Source organism: Pinus tabuliformis, chromosome J (genome assembly GCF_031772625.1).
Source record: "Pinus tabuliformis cultivar Carrire ecotype Pingquan chromosome J, CPIR1, whole genome shotgun sequence".
In the NCBI taxonomy this organism is placed as follows: domain Eukaryota; kingdom Viridiplantae; phylum Streptophyta; class Pinopsida; order Pinales; family Pinaceae; genus Pinus; species Pinus tabuliformis.
Window position 1 is genome coordinate 84,058,749 of NC_142295.1, and position 19,358 is coordinate 84,078,106.

General features: G+C 39.4%; 1 protein-coding gene across 4 annotated transcripts in view; it reads right to left on the minus strand.

The window, feature by feature from the left end:
• Positions 1–19,358, minus strand: part of ABA3 (molybdenum cofactor sulfurase (LOS5) (ABA3)) — a 425,672-nt gene that overhangs the window by 162,395 nt on the left and 243,919 nt on the right. For all 4 annotated transcript variants that reach the window (XM_089377211.1, XM_089377210.1, XM_089377209.1 and 1 more), the window contains one exon: positions 10,967–11,066. In XM_089377211.1, coding sequence (XP_089233337.1) covers positions 10,967–11,066 — 100 coding nt within the window. The remainder of the gene's footprint in view (positions 1–10,966; positions 11,067–19,358) is intronic.

A 19,358-nucleotide genomic window follows, 5' to 3' on the forward strand; every position in this document is an offset into this window, starting at 1 on the left:
TCTGCCAACTGTCAAGTTGCCCCTCTCCGATCGTCTGTGCAATTGCAATATTGATCCGGATTCCTTAGCTAGAAATCCGCCTCAGCAACAACTCCCTCTATCTTGGTTTTGCCCTGTTAGGTACTGTTCTGACCACAGTACCCCACCAGCTTCGCTCCCGCAAATTGCCCACAGCTTCCTTCGCGCGAGCAACTGCAGGATTGAGCCTCTTGGCTCTGCGCAATCCCGGCACCGGCAAAACAGCTCCCTCAACCCACTGTGTCAGCCCTCCTAGCCTCGGCGTGAGCCTATATCTTCCCTCCTCCGCCTTTGTGTTGTCCTTGCTCAGGCCCAGAATGATGACGCAATCCCTCTACGTCAACACTTCCTCTGTTGCTTTCTGCAAGGATTAGCTCTGTCACTCGGGACAGCTGAATCTGTTGCAAATGCTCTGCTCAGCTGATGCCTTCAGCTTTCCTGTGATCTGCAACCATGCTCTAATACCATGTTGAATTTTCTAATTCTATCCGCTAGAAAATTAATCTGTATTTTGCTGGTTCATTTCTTCTACTTGTAAATTTTGAACAAGTTATTTAAAATATTTAAATATCAAAATAAACACAATACAGTCACAACATCTACAGATCATCAGCTGAAAGAAAACAAACACACAAGTGACACCGTTATTTTTGAACAAATGTCCCCGAAAAAACCCAATGCGGGAAAACTGGTGCAGCGATTTTGAGGGTTTATTATTATGCAGTGTTTCTGTGAGTAAAACTGGGTGTCTAACCGGCTCACCCAACAAAGAAAAAAATACACGGTAGCAATACCTCTCTATTCGGAAATAGGTATTCAGAAAACCTATCCCACGAAACCCTCTACAACATCTCTGAAGCTCTATGCTTGCCCTTCTAGCCTCTGCGTCAGCCTCAAACCTCTCTGCGACGTGCGTCAACCCTCTGAGGCACTGCGTAGCCTCTGGGACCCTCTGCATCACTCTTGCAGCCTGTGCATGGATGACGCAGCCCCTCTTGCCTCTAGGCTGTCTCTATTGGGCTTTGCCTAGCCTACTATGGTTGTTACCTCTCACTCTCTGCTTCTACATTGGTCTTTTAGCACTGTCTCTACCTCTCTGCCTAGTACTCACTGCCTCTCGTTGTTGATCACTGATTCGACTTTGCTTAGCAACCCCGCTCTAGCAAATCGAATGATCGATCACTCTGGTGTATCTTCCAACTGACCCTCAAACCATTTCTTATACTTTTCTCATTGGTGCTTCAATGGCTAAGATTAAATCTCTAATCAGCGGCTAAGATTAGATTTGGCTTGATCCATGACTTTTGGAACCTTCTAACCTAGCTTTATATTAATACCCATTAATATTTTATCTTTCCTAAGTTTAGACTTAGGAACTCCATTAAAAATATTAATTATTTTAATATCTCCCGAACCGTGTACATCTGTCCAAACTATTTCTGGGTCTCGGAGATCTCATGTGCTTTAACCTTTCCACCAATTTTCATGGCTAGAGCACATCCGATGCTACCACAAATCAACATTCTTGCATCCCTTTGAGGGAGGAGATCCTTTCTTTTGATCATGCTCTTAAGATAGAGCATTGGTCCATGTTACCTGCAACCATATGAAATGACTCTTCAATATAGACTGTAAGTATACATAACTCGTTTTCCTTTGGGTCATTCAAATTTCCTGCAACAGCTTCCTTGATTGAAAGAGCTTCAATCCCTTGATCTGCTTCACTTTTATGTCATTATACCATCATCCCATGAATTACACAAGTTTGAAATCTTGATGAAAGACTTGCTTCCCCTCATGATCGATGAACCTTTCAATGAAGATTCCATCAGAGAATCTTGAGGATTTAAATTATCCCCATGCGGATGTTTCCATTTGACAGATGTATGATAAGCCTTGTACTAGATGACCTTGCCACTTGTGTTTTCAATGAGATTCCCAAGAGCTATATCTTTGACTTCCATAGATTCTAACTATCTTTCATTCTTCTCTATGATGATGTCCCGAGCTTTTGCTTTCAATGCTTCTATGATGCCTTGATGCATCCCATCATCTTACTTAGAGAATCATGATAGTCGTATCTTACAACAGAAGAGTTAGGAACTTGAAATGAACTTATGTGAGGAAGCCTATCTCAGTAATAGAGATCGCTTACTTCCTCTTTCTTGCACTTCTTCTTTTCAGCGTCCTCCACTTCCTTGGTGATGTGGGCTTCTTCTCTTCCTCTTTTGATATTGTCCTTCTTGAGCTTAGGACAATCTCTCTTATAGTGCCCATATTCTTGACACCCATAGCATTGAATTTTAGCCATGTTCTTCATCTTTTTAAACTTTCCAAATTGTCCCTTTCCCTTTGTCATTGTAGCATAAGCTTGATTTTGCTCACCTGCTCCCACATCAGATTTGGACTTTAGTCTAGATTCTTCAATCTTGCACAGTGACCATAGATACTGGAATGGAGTAGCTTCTTTCTTCCCATAAATACTTGAAGTAAAGTTACCCCACTCTTCCGGTAGTGCATTTAATATAGATGCATTCATTTCTCTACCAAACATGACTTCTCCCAGATCTTGTAGTTGATCCCGGATCTCAAATATCCTCATAAGGTATGAGGTTATTCCATCTTCCCTTGACATATTCAGTTTGTAGAGTTCTTTCCTTAATGAGATGACTTCTCCAGCAATGCTTATGGAATACAACTCTACCAATTTGTCATAGATTTTCTTTGAAGTTTCTAGTTAAATACATATGGGATGATGGGATCCTTGATGGATTCTATGAGAATCCTTTGAGCCCTAACTTCCTCTTCATATACTTGGCAAGAGCTTAGGCATCTTCCTTTCTTGGTTTAGTTATAGAACCTTTGACATGTTCCATAACCTCATTTTCAATAGATTCGGATTTGTCCTTTTCTTCGATGCAAGAGATTTGAATCCCCAACCAGTTTGTTGCTTTCCTTGCAAAAAGACATTTTGACATATTCAGATGTGGACATAAACATACTAACTTGCCCAGGAAAATCTACACAAATAATGGAAATTACTCAACACATTGAAGCATAAAATTTCCGAATTAACCAGCAATGTAAATTAGTTTTTTAGCACACTTTACGATGGAGTATTCAGCGATATTTCAGATATGATTTTAAGATGACAGCATTAAGTAAAGATAGATCAACAAGATAAAAACGTCCCAAACTAGATAATCCAATATGCCCAAAAATAGCAAAATGCACCAGAAATTGAGAATTTCAAATTTAGGGCTCTAGGTGTGTTTGCCTTAGCAATTTTCATATCTGATATGAATACTTTAGCAGGGAAATAACCACAGATTAGCAAATTAACCCAGCCAAAAATAGCTGCCTAACAGTTCTAAAAATATAAAATTTTCACCAAAATTGGAAAATTTTGATTATTCGAGTTTTCTAAGAATATGATTCAGAAAATTCAGAACTGATAAACTAACTACAGCAACAAGTTACTTACAAATCAACAAGCTAAAAATACTGAATATGCTGCCCTAAATGTTTAAAAATAAGTTTTTTGTCGGGGAACTAAAAATTCAAAATTTTAGTCCTAATTAAGTATGTGCTTCAGAAATATTTCAGACTTGAATTTCACAGTTATGCAATAAATTCCAGCAAGCTAAAATGTTAGATCTGGGTCAAAATTGAGATGTCCAAGTGGCCAAAACTTATGAAAACTTCGATTTTCCAATTTAAATTGATTTTGACCAATTAGAGTATGATTTTAGAGCCTAGAAATTAATGATTTTACTGTTGTAATGAAACTGAAGCAAAATGAGGGTTTGGAGGTCAAACCCTAGGCTCAAGGCCTTGAAGATCCCACCGTTGAAAATCGTTGAAACTTTGGGATTACCTTGCTGCTTGCTAGATATGAATTTTGGGACTTTAATCCTGCAAAACCGCCAAGTATTTAGCCTTAAATCTTCAGATTAGGGTTTCAGGTCAATTTTGGGGTAAAAGAGGCCAAAATTTCGAGAACTAAGACAAGGGAAGCCAATTTGCGAGGATAAGTGGGCTAGGATGATAGATAGGGCCACACGGAGGCTGGAAAAGGCCAAGAAGGGCCAATGCTTTTCCCAGAAAGGCTAGTGTTTTGGAAAATACAGTTATGGGGCTACGGCCCAAGACCTATGGCCTAGGGCCTAGAGGCCACAAAAAAGAGGGTCGCAGGTCCTTAGAGGGTTGTGGCTTAGGGTGAGAGGAGAGGAGGCCAAGGGATGAGGGCCAAGGGGAGAAAGGAGGGGGAGAGCAGGATAAGAAGGCTAGACAGATGGTCGAGAAGGGAGCCGCAAGGCTTCTAGGGCCTATGGCTAGGGGAAGGAAGGGAAGTCGTAGCCCCTAAGGGTCACGGCTAGCCCTAAGATGCCGGAAAACTAATACGCAGAGGGAAGGAGGAGGGACGCTGAGGGCTTGGAGGGCAGAACTAGGCTAGAAGCCCTGAAAAGTTTGAAAACCTTCCTCTGAAAAAAAATTATGCTTCAACTCTTTGATTTTCTAAAAATTCTGCTATGGGAAAGCTGCAAAAAATTCCAAGAGACGAGATCTTACACTCAAGGGCCTAGATCTAACTCTTCTTCCACTTAACTTCTTGATCTAACCTGCAAAAATAAAGGTAGAAACACCTAAACCCCAAATATATACAAAATAAATCTAAAAACCCCAACCCAAGTTAGAAAAAAATAAATAAATAAAAAATTTACAATTTAAATTTACAAAATATACACGAGTTTTTTAAATGGATTTTGAGAAAATAATATTTTTTATATTTTTTACTTGAAAGAATGGCTAAAATACTTCAGAAAAATTAATGATTCACTATAGCCCAAGCAAAAATTAAATCCACCATATAAAAACTAGAGATCCAAGCAACAGTGGTTCTTGCCCAAGTTTGTGAACTTGGAGGCCAATGACTAAACTACTTGCAAATACTATGTATTTATCTTAAAAATAATCTGTTAGATCACATGGGGAACCAAACCACCTAAGATTAGCCCAAAACTATCTATAGTATGATTTTATCTCCATCTAAAGAAAAAAACATATCTTACCAATATTCAGCACAACATAGAGATGCCTGTAGTTAGCACATACCACAAATCAATAAGCAAGAACACCTTGAATTGCACCCCAAAGTCTTATATTATCGTAGAAAAAATAGTTCCCAACAGGACAATAGTTTACACAATGCTCCAGTAGCAATTCTAGCCAGAGATCAAGATGAATAGAGACACAAATGACTCTCTAATTTACAGATAAATCTTCCAAATGGAAAAATAACGACTATTTTATTTGATCCTTGTCAAAATAATCTTGGTCGTTGATAAATACTTCAAGATTTTTAATCTTGGCCCTTGATTTCTTTATTTTGAGGAATTTTCGAATTTATCATTTAATTCATCTTAATTAACTCAAAATTAATTATTTAGAGTTAATTTCCGCAAAAATTTGACTTTGACTTAATCACCAAGGTCCAAGGGTCCAAATTTTCTTGAAAATACAATATTCCCTTGGTAGAGAACCTTTAAAAATTGATTCCTTCAAGAGCCAAGAATTTTTCCATTTGGAGAATTTATTTTCCTAGACAATTTAATTTTGACTCTAATTAATTAATTTTCTGGCTTAGGATTTAATTTAATTTTGCCAGAAAAATTAACTAATTTATATATGTGGCGATTAATTATTTTTCCAACCCTCTAATACATGATTTTTTTACAAGACTCAAAGAGAGAATACACATTTGTCTTAGACCCTCAAGACACATAACCCATATGCGACTTAATATGATCTAGTAAATCAAATGATTTGTAATAAAATAATTTAGCCAATTAGCTTAAATTATTCCCAAACCACTTTTACATCAGACTCGACTAAAACACTAGAACTCACCTAATAATTCGACAATAAATTTCGCCCTAGCTTTGGGGGTTTAAGCTAGAGGGAAAAAACTCTTATGATTAGCCGTGTCGAAAAACACAGGTAACCAATGAAGTTAAAAACCTCCTAGGATGAAATTCGTCATCAAATTATAGGCTTACCTAGGTTGTTACATAGACTCATGGTTTTACTAAGATCATTTACAATATACAACTTGCAAAATGGGATGATCATGACTATGAGACACGGGCTGTTGATATGTGATCCAATCCTTGTTGAAAAAATTGGTACTTCCACTTCCTTGGAACTTTCACAATTTGAGTGTAATAGGACCCACTCAAAATTCCTTTTTTTTTTCCCTTTTTTTCTGTAGATCGTATTTTTTGTAAGTTTTTTTTTGTATTTTTCCGAGCCTTATACGAGTCGTTCCCAAGTCTTATACAGGTCGCCGAGTCATTAGCCAGAAAAGTCTTATATGAGTACGAGTCATGCAACATTGGTATACATAGACAACATCTTTCCAGTGTGGACACCCAATTTTTATTCAATCAAGAGATTAGTTTGTTTTAAAAAAGAAAGAATGTTTTTCAATGGCCAATTAAACCATTTATAGTATATACCTATACTTAAGTTGCACTGATGCAAATTCAGATATGAATTCTAAAACAAATATTGCAAATTTTTAGAAAATCATAATACAGCCATGATACCACTAACATATGTGTGTACTATTGAATTTGTAACTATGGTTAGTCTTCATAATGTATATTTGGTCACTTGATGTACTCGTATTTATTATTGTAAAAGCATATTTTAAATGCTAGAGTCATAAGAAAATTTATTTTGAGTCAAAGTCCCATTGTGACTTTTTAAATAAGAAAATTTGAATTTTTGAATTGTAATTTTTGGCTCCAAAAATTGTGAAGTTGGCCATACTCAAGTAGGCCCAAGCAAAAAAAAATCCCTTCAGCTAAGGCAGATCACTATATAAAGGCAGCTTGACCTCATTCTTCCACCACCAATTTGCTCTCTCTCAAGAAGACAAGTTTTCGGCGTCCTAGCAAAGATCAAGAAGGACAAGAAGGATGAATTAGCTCTCTCTCTCTCTCTCAAGCTTGCACATGTAGATAGATCCTCTCTCTTCTGGTTTGCAGATTTTCTGGGAAATTTCTGTTGCAGAAAGCCGAGTTTTTGAAGCTGCGCAGAAGGCCGAATTTTTGGGGCAGATCAATAGAGTGAATTATTGGATCAGATTGGAAGACTTGACTTTGAGGGGAAGACTAGGTTTGACCATAGGTCTAGGTGCGTCTCTTGTTAAACGGAGGAATTTCTCTATTGAAAAGGTTGCTAGGTATTTCCCCTTGGTGGGTTTTCACAAGGTTAACCTTGTGTTCTCTTTGTGCAATTTGATCTCTACTATTTTATTGTTCTTTATGGTTGAATCTCTGAACTATAATTGTTGAATGATATATTGGAATAAAATAAAAGAAGATCACTATCAAAAGTAATTATCAGTGTTTCAGAAATATTGTGCTAGCCTAAATTGCACTTGAAAAATCAACATGTACAAATTACCAGGAGCCATAACAATTTCAGAATACTATTGATGAATTTAAAATTTGGAAATAGATCCATAACAAGGGAAAATTAGCTATAGAGAAGGCCACCTAAAGCAAATTAAGCCTTCCCTATTAACCTAGACACGGGTTCAATTAATATTATTATTATAATACTTTTGGAAAGGAAAAATGAAAAAGAAATTCATTTCAGACTACTGTCTGGTTCATGGTTCGTTCTGCTACACTTCCATTATCCTCATGCCCACTGCATTTTTCAGCAGCATTTTCTGAGATGTTTGAAGTGACTATGCACATCTTCTCTCAGATTTTTCTATGTTGTTCTCGTGGGAGGTTTGCTTTCAGTCCTTCTTGTTACCCACTATGATGCAATCATGTTCCTGAGCACTTTGCTATCACTAGAAGATATTTACATTTCTCCAGATGATTAATTGGCATTATCCAAGGACATATTATGAAAGCACACACTTTTCCTAGCATTACCCTTATGGTTCCCCAAAAACTGATGACTGCTTAGCAGTGGGTGCTGTGATGCTTAATAAAAGGTGTCATGTGCAAAGTGATCAGCTTATGTTCCTGTGTTTTATTTCCTTCTATGTAGTTCATGGTCCTCAAAGATTGGTGACCGCACGTCCATGGAATATTTGTAATTTTGTACCAGACAGATCTACCTGAAAGGATCACTTCCTGCTGGCTCAACCATGGAGCCTGACCCCAAGAGTGTCGAGAGAATTGGACCCGTGACCTCTCAATAGCAGAGGTGCTTTAACAACGGGGACTCAACCAACTAAGCTAACCCTTGGGGCTATCCCTCTGTGCATGTGTTAAAGATATGTTCCAGTGTATTCAGCACTGTAATGATGATATGGTGGTTTTATTGGTTAGGACTGTGTACATTACATAGCCCCCATTTATTCAATATACATAAATTTATAATGTAATGGCATGGTTATGCTGATAATACAAATGGCGTGAACATTCAAAATCCATTTTCATGTACATTTAGTAGATGATTCGTTACAGCATGCATATTTCATGATCATAAACCATACCAGGAAAACCATAGGCTAATACATTATATTGATTGATATTCTGGACATGCTTTGATCATAGCGGGCACTGCTGGTCACATGCCACCTAACTAATATTGGCAATAGTACAAATTTTGTAATTGCAATTTTGCCATCTTGATCATACTATGTTGGTGTCTATCAATGTTACTTGGGAGCGGGAGCGGAAAGCGGGAGCGGGAGCGACCATTTTCAGAAGCTCCCGGTTTGGGAGCGAATCCCGGAGCGATTTTTTAAAAATATATATATTTTTTATATTTTTTAATTTTTGATACATATATGTCAACAAAAACATGTAGAATGATGAATTAGATATAAAAAACATAAAAAAGCATAGATTGAACCATATAACAACAATCATCTAGAAGTTATAATCTTCATCAACCACGTCCGCAAGTTAGTAACATAGTAACATACAACATATTGAGTCTCATGATTCATCAATCTTAAAGTTTCAAGCTTTCAAAATTCAATATATAACATTTATCATCATTGATCACCAAAGTTGTACTTGTAAGCTAAGTGTAACCATTACAACAAATAATATCTAACATGAAATGAAATGTTATAAAATGAAACGAAATGAAACAACTTTCAACTTTCATGAAGCATCATATTCATAATTCATTACTAATGAGTTATAATTGCCAACTTCAAACTTAAATTGTCATATATTGTTTAAAAAAATATCATAATAAATATGAAAGAGTCAATAGTTATAAAAGCTACTAGAAACTAGAGAAGAGAAGTAAATCTATTATCTATTTCTTATGCTTGGGCCTCTTGCCACCACGAGAAATGTCTAATTTTTTAGTCTTGTTGCAAAATCAGGATCTTTGTCATTAATATCACCCTCCAAGCATTAATATCCAGAGGTATCTTTGTCATTACCTTTGTATCTGTATAGGGATCTTTGTCATTAATATCACCCTCTAAGCATTAACATAAGATAGAAAAAACATAGCATGTCAAGTCAAGATTTTGTTTGAGTGATGCGTACATTTTTAGAAGGGTCATGATAGAGGAGTTCGACAACCAATGTCACTAACATCAAGGTACATAAAGGGATTGGTACTCTTGATTAAATATGAGTTCCATACCCTAATACATGACAAAATTCAATGGAAACATTGCAATCCCCCAATACTGAAATCCTGAAAAACTGATAAGTCTGCTGGATTTTGAATGAAATCTAAAATTCTACTTTCTCCATATGAAATCCAATGAGGACGAAACCACTCTCAAACATCCTGAGTCATTTCATGGTAATGTTAAAAATTTAAGTAAAAGGATGAAAATGAAAATTAAAGAAAATGTCACTTTTACTTTAAGAATTTAACATTACCATGAATAGCATATCAATACTAGGGCCTAGACTTGATCATTAAGTTGCCCCACTCAAAAACTATTTGTTTCTTTCAAAAAAAATTGCATTTCAAACATTACTACAAAAAAAAAAATGCAAAAAAGGCAAAACGCTCCCGAAAACGCTCCCGAAAAGGCAGCGAAAAAAAATTTTAGGGAGCGCGCTCCCGAAATCGGGAGCGATTTCGGGAGCGCGCTCCCGCCCGGAGCGCGGATCGGGAGCGGGAGCGAGGGGGGGGGGGCGCTCCCCCGCAACACTGGTGTCTATTGTATTATTCTTTATAATACATGATTGGATATAGGTTGTTGCGTATCCTACTGGCATCTGTGTTTCTAACATATTTGGGCAAGGCTGATTTGCATCATCTGATAAGCGTATTAACTATCTATTATTGGATAGAGGTAATTGTTTATATTACGAGGGACGATAAGATTACTCAGGTTCTTATCAAGTCAATGCAAAGCATGGCCTTACAAGTGTTCAATATAGCAAGAAAAACCAATGTATCACTTGAACAGATAGCTCCTGTTATTTATTAGAATTTCACCATGACAGCTATTTTAATCACAAACTTGACAACAACAAAGGTGTACAGAGGAAAATAGTCGATGAGTAAGCGTTTTCATTTCAGACAAGAAGACAGGCAACATGGTAACAATAGTATGGATGTACAATATTAGAGGAAACAATATTTGTATATTTTTCAAGATGCCTTGGAAGCTGTGTTGTTCTCTTCCTTTGCAGATTTTATCTCTCTCTAATCAGAATGATCACTAATTTCCATTATGGACCTTCTTTTCTAACTTATTTTTCGTCCAAAAGGCAGCTAGTTTATAGTATGATACATGTGTGACTCATGCAAATGGTGATTTATAATTTTACACGCTTAACTAAAACACAATCTGAGGTATGCAAACATGTAATTATCCAAATCAGAATTTAAAGCAAACTGAACTCAAAATAGAATTTAATTGCCTAGCACATTAAGAATTCTAGACCCAAACATATAAGGTTAAAAAAGGAATTATACATATTACCTATTTCTTGATCAGATTCTCTCCAGTCTTTCGGCAATTTTTCGTTTGTGAAGGAGGACTTCCTTGAAACAAAAAATTCATCAATGAAGCTCACAAATTCCTGTATACAAAAAGCAGTTGCAGTATCTTGTGAGGCCCAAGAACAAAGAGCATATTTAAGTAAATAAAAGCTACCAATGATAAAAGCCACAAGATATGCAAACTTTTGATTTGACATGCCTCTAAAATCTTATCTTCAAATATATATTATATGCACCAGTAGTCCACTAACCAAATTCAGTAGATACAGGCATGATTGTCCTTTATTATTGGCCGAGCATCACAATTTACAAAGTTCATATGGCACATAGAATATTTCATCATTAATCTTGCCACTACCATCTACTACAATTACTGACATTAGATATTATGAAGTATGAAACTCCACTAGTTTATCTAAATAACTCAAAACCAATGTTTTATACCAACAAACTAGCATATATATTCTACAATCTTGTTATCTATCAATGCTTTCCCAGCATTAAATGTTTGCTGCCAAGCACTGATCCAATTTGTGTAAATAGAGAATGAAAGGCATTCAACTAAGTAGCACAGATTTATTCAATACAAATTTATTATAAGCTCATCAAATCAGTAAATCAACAAGTGTCAGGCAATTTGACTGTCACATTAATTCTCTGATTAGTGCTACCTTTTGGGTCCATGTGGTCAAAGGGACAAAGATTTCTAAACCACCTCCCCCCATGGATGCCACCATTCAGGCAAAGTTTGAGGAAAGAGTTTATATCTCTTAGCCTCAGGGTTAAAGGTTTGCCTAAGAAAGATGATGCAGCCTGTTACCTCCCAATTTGTACTCGATGCTAAAAGCCCCAATCCACAAGGTACAACCCAACAAGGAACTACTAGGATGGTCACCACTGTCACTCAAGTAAACTATCCTTTTCAGTTTAGGCCAGCTCTCCTCCGACTCAATGTAGGATTACTAAAGCTAAGAAATGACACGCAAGGTGATATGAGATAAGATAAAAACGTTTTATTAATGTCCAATGAATGACCACAAAAGTTGGTCAAAGGGACTGATAAGTACATCCTATATGAATACATAGTGGGAGTGCAAATGCAACTCCGAGGAAATGCAAAGAGTGCTAAAAAGAAATATACACATATTGATAAAGCTAACATAGGGAAGAAACGAGATCTACAATATATGATTCTCCCAATGTAAGTAACAAGGCCGTGAGTCCAATGAAATCAAGGTTGCCAAGACTTGATGGGCAATGGTGTTAATTTGGAGTAGCATCAGATGTGCTCTAGCCACGAAAATTGGTGGAGAGGCTAAAACACATGAGATCTCCAATACCCAGAAATGCTTGGAAAGAATCTAACCAGTTTGGGAGATATTAAAATAATTAATATTTTTAATGGAGTCCCTAAGTCTAAACTTAGGGAAAATAAAACATTAATGTGAATTAATATAAAACTGAGTTATCATGGTCCAAAAGTCATGGATCAAGCCAGATCTAATCTTAGTCGTTGACTAAGGACTTAATCTCAGTCAATGAAATGTCAAAGAGAAAAATATAAGAGGAGGCTTGAAAGTCACTTGGAGAGCACACCAAGTTGATCAAGATTTTGATTTTCTAGGGAAGGGTTTGCTGAGGAAGTCGAAAAAGTGATCAGAGTTGCAGCGGAGGGGCAGTGAATACAGAAGCAGAGAGGCAAAGATAGTACCAGGAGGATCAACGCAGAAGTTGGGAGAGAGGGACGCAGAACTAGCCAGAGGTTCACGCAGAGGCAGCCAGGGCTCATGCAGAGGTAGCAAGGAGCTGCGCAATGCCTCACAGAGCTAGTGTGGGTGACGCAGAGGCTCTAAGGGCTGACGCAGTGCCTCCAAAGGCTGAGGCAGGCCAAGCCAGGATGACGTTGGGCCAGAAAGCGCTGACACAGTCCCTAGAGGCTGACGCTGGGGTTTTCGTGGGGCAAATTGGAGTTGGGAGCTGTTGGAGTGTTTATCCAGGGTTTCAGCCGGAATATCTACTTCCGAGTAGAGAGGTACAATTGCCAAGATTATTCTCTGTTGGGTGAGCCGTTTTTGGCACCCAGATTGTATTCAGAGACTGCATAATAATAAAACCCTCAGATAGCTACACCAGTTTTCCCACATTGGCTTTTTCCGGGGACATTGGTCCAAAAACAACGGTGTCACTTGTGTGCTTGTTTTGTTTCCTTCAATTGATGATCTGTAATGTGTTGAGCATGTACTTATATTTATTTTCAGTATTTACATGGTAAATAACTTGTTAATTAATCAGAACAAGTAGGCAGAAATAAATCAGAAAAGTACATGAAGGGTTTCTAACAGTTAGACTTATAAATTCCAACATGGTATCAGAGCGTGGTTGCAGATCACAAGAGAACTGAGGACACCAGCCGAGCAATAGCAGAAAACAGTTGTCCTAAGTTACAGAAGTTGTTCCTAGCAGAGAAGCAGCAAGCAAGGGGTGACACAGTTCCTACGTCATCAAGTTTGAGCCGAGAAGAGGATTAGCGCAGAGGCAGAGGGGACCAGACTTGACCTACGCAGTGCCCAGTCATCTTTCTCAGTCAGGAAGGATTGACACCCGTGGCCAGGAGATGTGGATTTTATTGGTGTTGGGATTGCGCAGAGCCTAGAAGCTCTAACATTCAGTTTGTTGTGGTTTAGGAGGTTGTGGGTAAGTTGCAGAGTGAAGCTGGTGGGGTACTATAATCAAAACAGTACCTAACAGGGCAAGACCAAGGAGGAGGGAGTTGCTACCAAAGATTTCTAGCCAAGAAATCTGGATCAGTGGTGCAGTTGTACTAAGGATCGGAGTGGGGGCACCTCGACATTGGCAGAGGGGTTGCTAGGAGGGAAATCGAGGCTCAGAGGGAGTCACATTGAGAACTTCCAGAAGGGAAGTAGAAGAGCAGCGAGATGGTAGTGAACGAGGCAAGAGACCAGGACAGACTGGACGGAGCCTCAAACTTCGTGGTCTGGAAGGCCAGAATCTTATCCGTTCTAGACAGGAACCGTCTCAAGCAATTCGCCTTGAGGACAATAGCGGTCCCAATTAACCCAGTTGATAACGACAAGTACGAGGATGCAATGGCGAGGGCCAAGAGCATCATCCTTGACAGGGTCAAGGACCATGTAGTACCACACATTGTCGAGAAGAATACAACAAATGAGATGTGGGAGGCCCTAAAGAAGTTGTCCCAACATACTTCCGTGCAGAGGAAGACGCTACTAAAAAATCAGTTGCAGACACACCAGATGCAGAAGGGAGAACAGATCGACACCTTCCTTCGTCGATTGAAGGAGATCCAAAATCAGCTGATTTCCATAGGGGCCACGCCAGATCAAGAATTGATGGTGAGAACAGCCTTGAACGCAATCTCAAAAGACTGGGAAGTGTTCATCCAGAGTATACTAGGCAGGGCGACCCTTCAGAATTTGGGAGGAAATGTGAGCGACTCTGCGCCAAGAAGAGATCAGAAAGCTAAGCTAGGCGGGAAGATGCGGCAAGGGGATCAGAGTCAAGACGGAGGAAGAGGAGGATGTTGCCCTAGCATCTAAGGGGAAGTAGGAGAAACAGAAGAAGAAGGACCTCTCCAAGGTCAAATGCTTCAATTGTGGGGAACTGGGTCACTATGCGAGCCAGTGTTCGAGGAAGAAGAGCAAAGGAGAGGCTTCCAAGACCAAGGCTGCACCAACAAGGGCGGAGAAGGAATTGGAGACAGATGATGACTGTGCCATGAGTGCTCACACGCCACTTGAGCGGAAGTGGGGAGACATCGAGTTGTAGTCAGATGGACTACAGGCGATGAGAGGCAGGATCCTCAAGGTACCCAGCCTCTTGGATTATAACTTGCTACGAGAGCCCCGAAGAGGAATAGCAGGACTAACGGATGTCAGTAGAGACGGATGCGGATGGAGAGAAAGAGGAAACTACAATGCAAGAGTCCCAGGACAACACGAGGCAGTAGTTCGAGATGCACAGAGTTGTTGTAGCATCGCAGAAATCAAAGAGGGAGCACTTGTCAGTGACAGAGGGAGCTTCAGCATTGGGAGTGTTTATAGCCTAACGGAGATGTCAGAGTTGGGAGATCAGTTACTTACTTCTCAGTAACTGAGTTGCAGTGCAACAGTTAGCAATGGCAGTGCTATGGGCAGCACGATGCAGCATGATGAGAGGGGTTGCAATGCAAATGTAGCAGTGGCAGTGGCAGTGGCAGGGCCATGCGCAGCAGCATGGATGCAGAGGGAGATGTTGTATAGATGCAGCAATGGCGGTGGCAAGGCCATGGGTAGCAGTACATGATGTAGCAGTGCAGAGGGTGTTGGGCAGCAAGCCTAGCATTAGCAGAGGAACCGTTGCCGAATGATCAGGGTGATGCTCAGTAAGGAGTATTACTAGAGCACATTCCTCGCTAAGAGGGAGTGTTGATTTCGGGTAGCATCAGATGTGCTCTAGCCACGAAAATTGGTGGAGAGGCTAAAACACATGAGATCTCCAATAGCCAGAAAAGGTTTGGGCAGAATCTAACCAATTTAGGAGATATTAAAATAATTAATATTTTTAATGGAGTCCCTAAGTTTAAACTTAGGGAAAATAAAATATTAATGTGAATTAATATAAAACTGAGTTGGAATGGTCCAAAAGCAATGGATCAATCCAGATCTAATCTTAGCTGTTGATTAGAGACTTAATCTTGATCGTTGAAATGTCAACGAGAAAAGTATAAGAGGAGGCTTGAGGGTCACTTGGAGAACACACCGAGTTGATCAAGATTTTGATTTTTTGGGGCAGGGTTTGCTGAGGAAGTCAAAAGAGTGATCAGAGTTGCAACTGAGGGGCAGTGAATACAGAAGCAGAGAGGCAAAGATAGTGCCAGGAGGATCAGCGCAGAAGCCGGGAGAGAGGGATGCAGAGCCAACGAGAGGTTCACGCAGAGCCAGCCAGGGCTCACGCAGAGCTAGCCAAGAGTTGCGCAGTGCCTCAAAGAGACAGCGTGGGTGACACAGAGGCTCTAAGGGCTGACGCAGGGCAAGCCAGGGTGACGATGGGCAGATGATGGGCCAAAAAGGGTTGACGTAGTCCCTACAGGCTGACGCTGGGGTTTTCATGGGGCATATTGGAGTTGGGAGCTGTCAGAGTGTTTGTCCGAGGTTTCAGCCAGAATATTTGCTTCCGTGTAGAGAGGTACTACTACTAAGATTATTCTCTGTTGGGTGAGACGATTTTGGCACCCAGATTGTATTCAGAAACTGCATAATAATAAAACCCTCAGAAAGCTACACCAATTTTCCCGCATTGGGTTTTTCTGGGGACATTGGGCCAAAAACAACGGTGTCACTTGTGTGCTTGTTTTGTTTCCTTCAGTTGATGATCTGTACTGTGTTGAGCATGTACTTGTATTTATTTTCAGTATTTACATGGTAAACAACTTGTTAATTAATTAGAACAAGTAGGCAGAAATAAATCAGAAAAGTACATGAATGGTTTCTAACAGTTAGACTTAGAAATTCCAATAAATGGCGAGGGGGGCGAGCTAATCTCTAACTCGACTATGGAGCTTGTTGGAGCCATTAGAGGTGGGTATATTGGTGTGATCCTAGGGGGATGTAGGAGTTAGGGATACTCCTAACATCTAAGGCCGAAGGGAAGAAACTCTAAATAGATCTTCGGTTGCTCCTTTAGGGGACTAGAGTATGTGGATGAGCAGAAGACCATTGACTTCATATCCATCTAGAACTGGTACCACGGGTCCTCGATGGTGTTGTATCTATTCCTCGAAGGCAATTCTTGGCTGCGAAACTGCGCCAAGAAACCAACTCGAAAAAACTTTAAGTTCAAGCTAGCCATCGAACAAGAGGTGGCTCCCTCAAGTGTTATGAGGTTTTTTAATGTTGTTCACTATCACTGGACAACAACCTATGAAGCACAATGGCCAAATCTATGATTTTTTATAAGTGGTTGTTGATGAGTATCCAATCTCTATTCAAAAATAAAGTCCCCTCTTGCTGAGGTTTTATCAAAGTACCAACATCTAGCTCTGTCAGAATAACATAGCTTTAAATCGTTTAGTAGAGGAATAGAAGAGAAATTAGATAATTAAGTAGTAGTACGTGATGCAGCAGTGCAGAGAGTGTTGGGCAGCAGGCCTAGCATCAGCACAGGAACTGATGCTGGATGATCAAGGTGATGCTCAGTAAGGAGTATTACTAGATCATAATCCTCGCTAAGAGGGAGGCCAAATCTATGATTTTTATAAGTGGTTGTTGATGAGTATCCAATCTCTGTTCAAAAATATAGTCCTCTCTTGCTGAGGTTTTATCAAAGTACCAACATCTAGCTCTGTCAGAATAACATAGCTTTAAATCGTTTAGTAGAGGAATAGAAGAGAAATTAGATAATTAAGTAGTAGTACGTGATGCAGCAGCGCAGAGAGTGTTGGGCAGCGGGCGTAGCATCAGCACAGGAACTGATGCCGGATGATCAAGGTGATGCTCAGTAAGGAGTATTACTAGAGCATAATCCTCGCTAAAAGGGAGCGTTGATTTGGGGTAGCATCAGATGTGCTATAGCCACGAAAATTGGTGGAGAGGCTAAAACACATGAGATCTCCAATAGCCAGAAATGATTTGCTCAGAATCTAACCAGTTTGGAAGATATTAAAATAATTAATATTTTTAATGGAGTCCCTAAGTCTAAACTTAGGGAAAATAAAATATTAATATGTATTAATATGAATCTGCGTTAGAATGGTACAAAAGACATGGATCAAACCAGATCTAATCTTAGCCGTTGATTAGGGACTTAATCTCGGTCATTGATATGTCAACAGGAAAAGTATAAGAGGAAGCTTGAGGGTCACTTGGAGAACACACCAGAGTGATCAGTGATTCTATTCTCTAGAGCGGGGTTTGCTAAGAGAGATAGAATTAGTAATCGGGAGATGCAACTGAGGGGCATTTGAGTATAGAGAGACAAAGAGGCAAAGATAGTGTTGGGAGAGCAGCAGAGCACCCAAAGAGAGAGACGCAGGGCCACGCAAAGGCAGCTAAGTGCTGCGCAGGGCACCGAAGAGGCCAACGTAGTTTATGTGGAGGCTCAGAGAGCTGACGCAGGGCCTCCTAGGGCTGACGCAGGCCAAGATAGGCTGATGCAGGGCCAGCGCTGGGCTAGGAGAGACTCATGCAGTCAAGATTGGGCAGACGCTGTGGTTTCTAGGGCAGATTGGTGCGGAGTAACTGCCGGAAGGATTATCCGGGGTTTAAGCAAGTAGATTTGTCAAAAACTGAGAGGTATTACTACCAAGAAAATTCTCTGTTGGGTAGGCCAGTTTCGGCACCCAGATTGTACTATGATATTGCTTAATAAGAAAACCCTCAGATAGCTCCACCAGTTTTCCCACATCAGGTTTTTCCAGGGACATTAGTCCAAAAATAATGGTGTCATATGGTGTGTTTGTTCTTGTTTCTTTTAGTTGTTGATCTGTAATATGTTGAGCATGCACTAGTGCTTATTTTCAGTATTTACATTGTAAATAACTTAAGGAAAATAACAAGTAGGTAGGAATAAATCAGATAAAGTGCATGGAGGATTTCTAACTAAGTAAAATTAGAAACTTCAACAAACGCTAGGCATTTTTGAGACATGTGGAATATCGAAAATTATTTGTTGGTTTCTCCCTTAGCGCACCTGGACACTTGATTGACCTGTCACCTATGTATTTTAACACATTTGCACTCAGCCTTGGCATGGCATCAGGCTTTTTCTCGACACCTAACGTGGAGACTTTTTGTTTTCATGGGATATATCAGTGTTGATAATATCGCCGAAATATTGGTGATATTTTCGGCAAGCCGAAATATTGTAGAGAAATTATCGCGATCTTTTCTTGCCTGAAAATATCGCGCTACGACCTCAAATATCACCAGGCAGGCTAGGGCGCGGCTAGAAAAGTGATTTTGGTAGTTTCATTTGTTCATTTTGGTTTCTTAGTCTTGGATAAGGAAGGGGAAGAGATTTGTGGTGGCTTTCAAGGAGGGATTGAGGATCAAACAACCATTATCACCACCAACTAAATTTTTTTTGTGGATCAAAGATTGAAGATTAGTAAGACAAACTTCATTTCTTCCATTAATAGGTATGTTCTTAAAAACCCCTATGTAAATGATTTTTTTCATAGATTTAGGGTTATGCTTGCTTGCCTCTTTGCCTCCCAACATTTTGCTTCTTTGTTTTTTTCCATTTGCTATGATTTTCATGCCCATGAGCCAATGCAAGGATTTTCTCCATATTTGGATAGCAAGCTTCATTTTTTTAACTTTCTTATGCACCCTCTTATTTCCATTTTTCATTCA